The following is a 10,655-nucleotide window of genomic DNA, read 5'->3' on the forward strand; positions in this document are numbered from 1 at the left end:
GAACTAGTGCCAGGACAGGAACCAAAAGCTACGGAGAAACCCTGTCTCGAAAAATTCAAAAAAAAGAAAAGAAAAGAAAAGAAAACCGTTTAAAGGTAACAATGCTGGTAATCTTAGTAAACGGGAGGCAGAGGCAGGGGAATTGCCATGAGTTCAAGGTCAGCCTAGACAACAGGATTTTAAAACCTTCTCTCAAACAAAAGCAGCAACTGGTGCACATCCGAAGCTTCAGCATTTGGAGAGTGGAGCAAGAGGATCAAGAGTTCAAGACTAGCCTTTGATAGTTGGGATTTTGAGGGCAGCCTGGGATACATGAGACATCATCTCAAAACAGGAAGAAAGAAAAAGAAAGAAAACTATTGGATTACCCTTTCACGTGATCCTAATATGGGGTTTCAAATGCTTAGAATTCCCGGAGGGACAGTGCTATTAGTGCCCTCCTCAGGACGCCAGGTGAGGTCTGTGCCTCCAGACCCTGGCAGGCTGGCCCGGAGTGTCCTGAGAGCAGCTTAGGATTCTTCAGTGTCTTGCATTGCCACCCGTGCTGCCCCCGTGTTTGTCCCTGGAGCTACTATGGAGAGGAGGCAGTGGACTCAGTGGGATGATGACAATGAAGTGGGGGAGGGGCGCCCAGGCATGAGTCCCCAGTGTCTTCTGCTGTCCTTACTCTACCTCCCCCAGCTGGTGGAGGGAAGAAAGCATCCCTTTGAGGGTTGAGAGGGACTAGCTACCAGCTACATACCGAATACGGCTGGATCATGCCTGGAACCCACAGTTGCAGCCACTATCCCCACAGCTTCCCACCGCCGCCTCTTTCTTGGCAGAGTCTCCTGTATGAGTTCTAGCCCTGATGGCTTCAGAGCCTGGATGCCCCTCCCTCAGGGCCTGTAGCATTTCCTGGCTTACCTGGGAGATGCAGGCCAGGTAGAAGGAGCAGGGTGCTGCCTGATTGCCCAAGGTCCGCCACCAACCAGCCCCACAATGGGGCCTGCCGCATGGCGCCCAGTGGAGATATGAAGGCGGACAGGCAGGAAACCCAAGCTGAGGGAGCATCAATCATTCATGGGTCTTCTCTCTGGGAAACTCTAACCGTGGCCCCATAGGGCTAAGTCACCAGCCAGGGCCCCCCATCCCAACAAGGTTAGGTAACAGAGACCCTTTGCTTGGGGCTCCTCTAGTCCAGGGCACAATATGTCAATCCCACCCCTCTGTCAGCATCCAAGGCCTCTTTTCTAAAGTTTCAAATGCCCTCTGCTCCAACTAGGAGGTCACTCCATTGCACACCCAAGGTGACAACTCTCAGTCTTTTCTAGTAGTCCTCATCCTGCCTCAGGGGCCTTCACTGGTCTTTGCTACACTAAACTTAGCTATGTCACACTCTGGGATGAGTGCTTAACTCTGCAGTAGTGTGCTCCCATTTCATAGATGGATAAACTGAGACTTGGAAGGATGAATTGTCTGCTTCTACTAGGTAAGAAGTGGTTGAGTTTAAGTATGAGCCCACTGCAGCTGCTGTGTCCTGGTACCCTCACTCCTAAGAACAGTTTTCAAGACCCATCTGGTGCTGCCAGGACACCCTAGGGCAGAGGGCACAGATTAGGCTTGCTGCCTGATTCGTTTACCCTAATCCCCCTCACTGTGGATCCCAGGTGATCATCTCAAGCCTGCGGGGCCCCTAAGCAGTTTTCTGGGCCCTGAGAACCAAGGGCACTTCAGGGAGCTGCATCGCTAAGTCCCGTTATCCTCTGCATGGCAACAGAGCATGGCTCTCAGCGGGTTCCTGGCCACCAGAAGACCCCTGAAGGAGTTGTATCTCCCGGGAGTGCTGCTGAGGGTCCCACCTTGACCAGAAGAAGGAGCAAGAAGGAGAGGCGACTGCCAGGGTCCCAGAAGGCCAGTTCTGGGAAGCAGTCCTCTGGCCAAGGCTCCGAGGCCTCGGGAAGCAGCAGGAATGCCCCAAAGACCAAAGTGGGGCAGGGTGAGCCACCTTCAGCACCACCTAGGCAAGCCTCTCACCGACAGTCCCACCGACATCGTTCTGACCCCCAGCAGGATGCTGCCCAAAGGACTTATGGGCCCCTGCTCAACCGCATCTTCGGAAAGGTCAGGGGTATAGGGGTGGGGGGTTGAGACTAACTCTCCTTATCTTTATTCCTTCCTGACCCTACTGTCTGGGCCTCCTGTCCCAGATTGGGAAAGACAGGACAGGGCAGAGTTGTGGCTTCTTGTACCCAGACGGGGGTGGGGGGGAGGGAGTGACTGCGGGACAAGGTTGGCTTCTGACCAACTGGCATAGGGAGCAGAAGTCCTCCTCACACCCGGCATCTTGGAGAACCCATTTGGAGCTCCAAGAGCATGGGAGAAGGTGGCTGTCTACTCCTGGGGTCTGTAGGATTTCAGCCATCTTCAGCTGCTTTGGTGGGGCCAGCCCTGCACAGTGCACTTGGGGTGGGAGGTTAGAGGAGCTGTGGCAAGTGGGGACATGTTGCCTTATTCCTATACAGGATCGGGAACTGGGTCCTGAGGAGCTGGAGGGTGAGTGTCTCTCACTGTTGCTGGGAGGTGGAAAGTGACCCTGGGAACGACTTCCTGGTCTGACTTCGCTAACTTCTACAGAGCTGCAGGCTGCCTTTGAGGAGTTTGACACTGACCAGGATGGCTGCATCGGCTACCGGGAGCTGGGTGACTGCATGCGGACGCTGGGCTACATGCCCACGGAGATGGAGCTCCTGGAAGTGTCGCAGCACGTGAAGATGCGCAGTCAGTGGCGGAGCCCTGCTGGGTGACGGGGTTGGGAGCCAGACTGGTTACCTAGAGCAGGGGTGGGCTACATCCATGCTATTGTTAATTTTAGTTATTAGTGTGTGGGGTGTGTGTGTGCCATAGCATGCATCTGGAGGTCAGAATACAACTGTCAAGAGTGAGTTCTTCTATTGCGTGGGTCCCAGGGATCTACTCAAACTCAGGTCATCCAGTTTGGTGACAGGAATCTTTATTCATGGAGCCATCATTTTTTTTTTTTTTACAACAATTTCAAAACGAGCATGGGATTTGCCATTGATGTACACACCCTGGCTTGCTTTCTATTGCTGTGATAAATACCATGGCCAAAAGCAACATGGAGAGAAAAGGGGGTTATTTCGTATTACAGTTTATAATCTATCATTGAGGGAAGTCAGAGCAGAAACTCAAGTCAGGAACCTGGAGACAGGAACTGAAACAGAAACTGTGGAGACATTTGCTGCTCTCTGGCTTATCTCCAGGTTCCTGGCCAGCTACCTTCCTTATTTTTGTTTTTTTAAAAGATTTATTTATTTGTTATGTACACAGTATTCCGTCTGCACATATGCCTGCAGGCCAGAAGAGGGTGCCAGAACTCATTACAAAGGGCTGTGAGCTAACACGTGGTTGCTGGGAATTGAACTCAGGACCCTTGGAAGAAAAGCCAGTGCTCTCAACCACTGAGCCATCTCTCCAGCCCCTCAGTTCCCTTTTTATACCTCCCAGCACCACCTTTCCAGGAGTGGGCCCTCTCACATCAATCATTATGTCCCACAGACTTGCTTTCCTATGGGCTACTCTAATGGGGGCATTTCCTCAATTGAAGTTCCCTCTTCCGAAATGACACACAAAAAATTAACCAGAGCCAGGCGTGGTGGCACATGCTTATAATCCCAAACTGGGGAGGCAGAGGCAGAGGATCTCTGTGAGTTCAAGGCCAGCCTGGGCTGCAGACTGAGCTCCAGGTTAACATTAACACAGTCCATGCCTCAAACACAAGCAAGAAGCACAGTGCTCATTCTAGGGCCGTGCGTCTCTTTCCCCCAAAGGTGTTGCTTGATCCTTGGAATCTTAGGGGACTAATGACATCTTAGAACTGAGGGACGACACCGATATGGCTGTGCTTTTTAAAGGATTTAGTGTAGATGGACTTTTTTTTCCCCACTGCCAACCCCAAATAATGACAGAGACTTATTATTAATTATGAAAGCTTGGTCTTAGCTTAGGCTTACCCCAATAGCTCTTATAACTTAAATTAACTCATCTATTTTAATCTGTGTTCTGCCTCATGGCTCATTACCTCATCTCTCTATACTGCCCATAATGCTTCCTCTGCGTGTGGCTGGTGATTCTACCTTTCTTTTCCCCAGAGTCCTCTCTATCCCTGGAAGTCCCAACTAACCTCTTCCTGCCCGGCTATTGGCCATTCAGCTCTTTATTAAACCAATCACAATGATACATCTTCACACAGTGTACAAATATCCCATAACAATCTGTGCTTCCTGCTCAGCTCCACCCAGCTGAGCCCTGATTTCCAGCAGCTGTAGCACTGCTCCGTGAAGCACCTTCCAGGCCCCTCCCAGAGAGCAAGAGGATTGGTAAACCACCCAAGACCTCATACAGCAGGATTTGAACCTGGGCTGCCTTCTCTTTCTGGCCCACTGGGGCTTCATGGAGAAGAGGAGCATCCCTGACCCCCAGTAGCCAAGAAACCCCTCTTTGAGTGAGGAACTAGATGTGCCTTCTTGGGCTCAGAGCCCTGGAGGGGGCGGGGCAGAAGAATACAGCATCCTCCCTGAACAGATTCTGACACTCTGCCTGGGTCCACAGTGGGTGGCTTTGTGGATTTTGAAGAGTTTGTGGAGCTGATCAGCCCAAAGCTGAGGGAGGAGACAGCTCACATGTTGGGTGTACGAGAGCTGCGCATTGCCTTCCGAGAGGTAAGGGGTACAAGCGGTGGTAAGCATGGACTACATTTACTGGGAAATCCCTGCTTTCAGGGGGTCCAGAGAGGCAAGACTAGGGTGTAGAGACAAGTAGAGAGGACGTGGCTCATACCCTGTGAGGTTTTCAGTCAGGGAAACTGATCTCTGAGGATGGAGAGGTTTAGATACCTGGCGGGGAGCATCATGGCCCTGGGTCAGGCAGTGGCAAGAACAGAACTGAGAACAGGATGTAGTTCAGTTGGCATAGTGCATATCCAGTATGCACAAAGCCCTGGGCTCAATCCTTAGCACCAAACACAGCCAGGGCATGGTGGTGCACACGTATAATCCAAGGATTTGGGAGATGGTGAAGGCCGGAGGAGAAGGAGTTCAAGGCTGTATCCACTATATAGTGAGTTGAGACACTGTCTCAACAATACAAACCAAACGATTAAACAAACCCAAGGAGGTTAAGCATGTCATGTTGGCCCATACTTTTTTTTTTTTTTTTGGTTTCTCGAGACAGGGTTTCTCTGTGTAACAGCCCTGGCTGTTCTGGAACTCACTTTGTAGACCATGCTGGTCTCAAACTCACAGAGATCCTCCTGCCTCTGCCTCCCAAGTCCTAGAGTTAAAAGCATGTACCACCACAGCCCGGCCTGGCCCACACTTTTAATTTCAGTACTTGGGAGGCAGAGGCAAAAGAGACTCTGTGAGTTTGAGACCAGCCTGGGCAGGATGTCATAGTGAGACACTATCTCAAATAAAAAAAGAAAGAAACCAAACCAGAATGGAGCCACATACAGAGACAACAGGGTAGGAACCCTGCTTGGACTCTCTCTCTTGACAGTTTGACAAGGACAGGGATGGACTGATCACAGTGGCGGAGCTGCGACAGGCAGCGCCTGCACTGCTGGGGGAACCACTAGAGGGCGCTGAGCTGGATGAGATGTTGCGAGACATGGACCTCAATGGGGATGGCACCATAGACTTTGACGGTGAGTCAGCCTCACAGACACCCCGCCCATACCTCAGGCACTTTGGATCTCCTTCAATCCCTGACCTGGGTTGGCCTTTCTCTACCCCTCTCTCCTGCAGAATTTGTAATGATGCTATCTACTGGCTGAGGCACCTGCAGGGCGACCTACTGCCCCTGAGGCCCACATACCTGCGAGAACCAGACAACCACGCCCTTCCTGAGGCTGGGAGCTCCTCCCCAACTGTAGGCTGCGGCTATCCCTGAGTAGGCCTGCCTCTCGTGTCTGCAGCACTGTTTTCTCCTCCCACTCCCAAACTGCGGAGGGAAAAATCCCAGCTGGGTGCAGTTCTCAGTAGAGAACAAGATTTGAAATCTCTCCAGGCCCTGGAGAGGTAGGGAGTTCCCCAGCGTTGGCTGTATTTGAATAAACCAGGCAGAGTGTGTTGTGGGGAATTCTTAGGACCTGGTGGATTGAGAGGGTGGCCAAATCACTTCCCACTACTTGTGTGCAGAAAGTGCTGTTTTGAGAAATGAACTTGGGCCTGGTAAAAATGGCTCAGCAGGTAAAAGCTCTTGTCACCAAGTCTGTATTGGATCCTTGATATTCACATGGTGGGGGCTGGGAAGTGGTGGCACCCTTCTTTAATTCTAGCATTTGGGAGGCAGAGGCCGAGACAGGTAGATCTTTATGAGTTCCAGGCCTGCTTGGTCTACAGAGTGTGTTCCAGGACAGCCAGGGATACACAGAGAAACCCTCTTTGAAAAAAAAAGAAACCAACCCCCAGACAAACAAACAAACAAAAAACAAACAAAAAATTCACATGATGGAAGGAGAGAACCAACTTCATAAAGTTGTTCTTTGGCATGCACATGCTCTGTCCACACCCACCCCCTGCTGCCCACCACACACTCCCGCCGCCCTCCATGCACCCTCTACTGCCCACCACGCACCCCTTGCCATAAATGAAAAGTGAACTGGAATGTGGGTGTGGCAGAACCTGCTGGTTAATCTCAGTACAGGAGGCCAAGGCAAGAGAGTTAGAAGTTCCAACAGTGAAAGAACGGGAAAGGAGGGGCTGCTCTTAGATCCTCAAAGCTTGGGGACCTCCGTGTGGATTCTTGGAGGAACTGACACTGGGGGATTCAGTCCTGGATTGAGGCTTGGGGGCCTGGGCTCTAACACTCCCGAGTGATAGACCCCCGTTTGAGTCTGGGGGGGGGTAATGAACCACCCGCTTACATCCAGAGTCTGAAAAGTCAACCAAGCAAAGAGGCCTCGAGGATGAGAAACGGGCATGTTGAGGGCGGTCAGGGCCTTGAGTGGAAAAAAGTCTCTGCAGAGGCAAAAGTAACACAAAGGAAAGATGTGACCTGGACCTTTTCTACAGGTGTCGGAGAGAAGGGTAGAGCGAGCGGCAGGGGACTTCATTGAAGCTTAGCCTGGGGGATGAGGGACACAGAATATACCATTACAGAGGAGGCAAGGAGGAAAATGAAGAATTTTGATTTAAATGAGAAGGCTGAGGAAGAGATAAGTTGTTTTTTTTTTTTTTTTTTTCTTTTCTCCTTTGAGACTGGACAGCCTGACTGGCCTGGAACTCACAGAGACCCTCTTGCCTCTGCCCCGCCCCAAATGCTGGGATTAAAGGCAGCGCCACCCACCCACCCACCCACAGCCGCTAAGGAAATACTTGTTTCTCCTATGAGTGTGCCTCGAGATAATGGGATGCTGTTTATTGTGTCTGCGTGTCTGTTCAGATCTTAGAGAAGTCTCATGGTCAGAGTAATCTGGGTGAGATGGGTTAATCAGCAAGAGGCTAGCTCTGGGCTCTGGGCTGGAGGGTGACTTAGTGGCTGAGTGCCTGCATAACATTGGCAAGGTCCTGGGCTTGAGAGCCTCACTAAAAAAGGAAAGAGAGAGAGAGAGAGAGAGAGAGAGAGAGAGAGAGAGAGAGAGAGAGAGAGAGAGAGAGAGAGAGAGAGGAGGGCCAGCGAGATCAGCGAGATGGCTGAGCGGATGCCACGCCTGAAGACTGAGTTCAGTCCCTGGGCTCCACATGCCACGGGAGAATGACCCCACAGTTGTCCTCTGACACACACAAGTGTGTGAATCTTTCCTAAATGAATGATGTAACTTTAACAAAAGAAGAAAGCTCATTGGTTACATTTCAGCTTTAAGTGATACATACTGGGTCAAAGAATGGAATTGGAATTGAATCTATTTACTTATTTTTTTTTTTTTAGCCATGGTGACAGGTACCTTTAATCCCAGCCCTGGGGAGACAGAGGCAGGTAGATCTCTGTGAATCTGAGGCCAATATGGTCTACAGAGCGAGTTCCAGGCCAGCCAGAGTACACTGTGCAACTGTCTTTTAAAAAACATTATCATAGCCGGGCCGTGGTGGCGCATGCCTTTAATCCCAGCACTTGAGGGGCAGAGACAGGCGGGCCTCTGAGTTCGAGGCCAGCCTGGTCTATGGAGTGAGTCCTGGATAGGCTAAGGTTGTTTGCGAGTGTAGACGAGTGCCTGCCATGGTGCACATGTAGAGGACAGAGGACAGTTTTGGGGAGTCAGTTCTCTCTCCACAGTAGATCTGGGGATCAGAGTCAAGCTGTCTGGGATGTGTAATGGCAATAGTGCTTTGACCCAATGAGCCATCTTGCCAGCTCTCTTTTCAATGAACAGTTTTGAAATGTCCCTTTTTTTCTATGTTCTCGTCGTTTGTTGGACGATAACTGTGTGAATGTACTGATAATACAAACTGTGGGCTTGGATTTTGTCTTTTTCACTTTTCTAAAAAAAAAAAATCAGGTTGGAGAGTTGGCTCAGTGGTTCTTGTAAATGAACCTGTGTTTAATTCCCAGTATCCACATGGAGCCTCACTACCTCTCTGGGTACCAGGCACACATGTGGCCCACAGACATACACCCAGGCAAAACACTCATTCACACAAAATAATAAATCTAAATTTAAAAAAATCTAGGGGGTGGGGCAGGAGGATGCCATAACACAGACGTAGAGTTCAGAAGAAAGCCTCAGTCGGAGTTGGGCAGTGGTGGCGCACACCCTTAATCCCAGCACTATGGAGGCAGAAGCAGACGGATCTCAGTGAGTTTGAGGCCAGCCTGGTCTACAAAGCGAGTTCCAGGACAGCCAGAGCTGTTACACAGAGAAACCCTGACTTGAAAAACAAAAACAAAAAGAAAGAATGAAGGAAAGGAAGGAAGGAAGAAAATCTCAGTTGTTCACCTTCCACTTTGAGATAGGCAGGGCTCTTGCTGTCTTGGAACTAAAGATACCAGGACTTTCCTGCCTCCACCTCCACCTCTGTAGAAGCTGGGATGACAGACATCCACTGTGTCTGGCTTTGTGTATTCTGGAGATTCAAACTCAGATCCTCACGACTGCATAGCAGATGCTTTATCCACTGCTCCATCTCCCGGTTCCTCATTTTTTAAAAAGATTTATTTATTGATTTATTATGTATAATATGTTCTGCCTGCATGTATACCTGTATGACAGAAGAGGGCACCAGATCTCATTACAGATGGTTGTGAGCCACCATGTGGTCTCTGGGAATTGAACTCAGGACCTCTGGAAGAGCAGCCTGTGCTGGTAACCTCTGAGTCATCTCTCCAGCACATCCCTCGGTTTTCTCTTTATGGTGTGTGCATGCTTGCGTGCTCCAGCATCCCATGGAACATATGTGGAACTCAGCAAAGAGCTTGTGGGAGTCTGTTCTCTTTCCATCCTGTGGGTCCCAGGGATTGAACTCGGGCTGTCAGGCTTGGCAGCAAGTGCCTTAACCCATGGTGCCATCTCACCAGACCTCTACGGTCCTTGCCTTGGCTGGTTGCAGAATGGTAAGTTACTTAAGGTGTTCTGACTGGAGGTTTGGGGTGGTCAGGAGAGGAGCAGGTGAAAAGACTAGGTGTCTACTCATTCAGCAAAGGCAGAGGACTCAGGTGCCCAGCCGCCTGATCTCTCTGTGGACATTCCTGCTTTTGTCTGGAGGGAACACCACTCAGCTGCTCTTTTGGTGGCCTGCAGAGGTCACCAGCCTTCTTCCATTTTTCTCCCTCTCTCTGAGTTTCAGAAGGGGCTCAGGTTGTGTTTCATCCTTGAAGAGCTGGTTCTCACCTGTAAACTGGGGGCCTTGGGGTGTGTGTGAGATGATGCTGAGGCAGTAGGATTCTAAGACTTGATTAGGGAAGTGCTTTCACAGCTTGTTTCGTGAGCACTACCATGAGCCCAGATTTCCATACAGAGTTTGGGTTTTTTGTTTGTTTTAGGTTTTGTTTAACTTTTAGACATTATTAGAGGACCAGATTTTCCAAAAATCTAAGATGGTATTTCAAACATTTGGTGACAAAAGTCTTTGTCAGTGTGGTGCTCTGTTGAGGAGCTGTGCTCTCACCCCCATCAGCTCCTTAGTCCTCCCAGCCGCTGAGGAGCTGTGCTCTCACCCCCATCAGCTCCCTAGTCCTCCCAGCCGCTGAGGAGCTGTGCTCTCACCCCCCCATCAGCTCCCTAGTCCTCCCAGCTGCTGGGTATCGGAAGTAGGGCAGTGGGTGGGGGAGCACTGTCCCACATAACCCTTATTTAGAGATGCATACGGCAGCCTAGGGCCCCAGAGTCAGGCTGGAACTGGGATACCAGCCTCCAGGCCCCAGGCCTGCGTCATCTCTCAGTGCCCTTTGATAAGGCCACCAGGACAAGTGCTGGCATGCTACACAGATGGGGCCAGTTGAATCTCCTCAGGGTTGAAGGCAGGAAGGCTGACCACTTCTCCATTCAGCTCTGCCCTGGACATAATGGTGACCTTGGCACATCTGAGATCACCAGGTTGTCCTAGATGCCATTAGAGATTGGTGGTCCTCCACACCCCAGGTGAGTCCTCCACTAAACCTATGTAGAAGGGGCTGGGCCAGACCTGGTGGGAGAGTAAACTGCAACTGTCCCGCTGGGA

General features: G+C 50.7%; 1 protein-coding gene across 1 annotated transcript; it reads left to right on the plus strand.

Annotated features, from left to right (window-relative positions):
- Positions 1–1,749: 1,749 nt before the first annotated feature.
- On the plus strand, positions 1,750–6,114 carry Cabp4 (calcium binding protein 4). The gene is made up of 6 exons (XM_057779347.1): positions 1,750–2,103; positions 2,505–2,535; positions 2,617–2,760; positions 4,612–4,721; positions 5,557–5,704; positions 5,805–6,114. The coding sequence occupies exons 1-6, from the start codon at positions 1,750–1,752 to the stop codon at positions 5,831–5,833; spliced, it is 816 nt and encodes a 271-aa protein (XP_057635330.1). The 3' UTR covers positions 5,834–6,114.
- The last annotated feature ends 4,541 nt before the right edge of the window (positions 6,115–10,655 follow it).

Source organism: Chionomys nivalis, chromosome 8 (assembly GCF_950005125.1).
Source record: "Chionomys nivalis chromosome 8, mChiNiv1.1, whole genome shotgun sequence".
Taxonomy (NCBI): Eukaryota; Metazoa; Chordata; class Mammalia; order Rodentia; family Cricetidae; genus Chionomys; species Chionomys nivalis.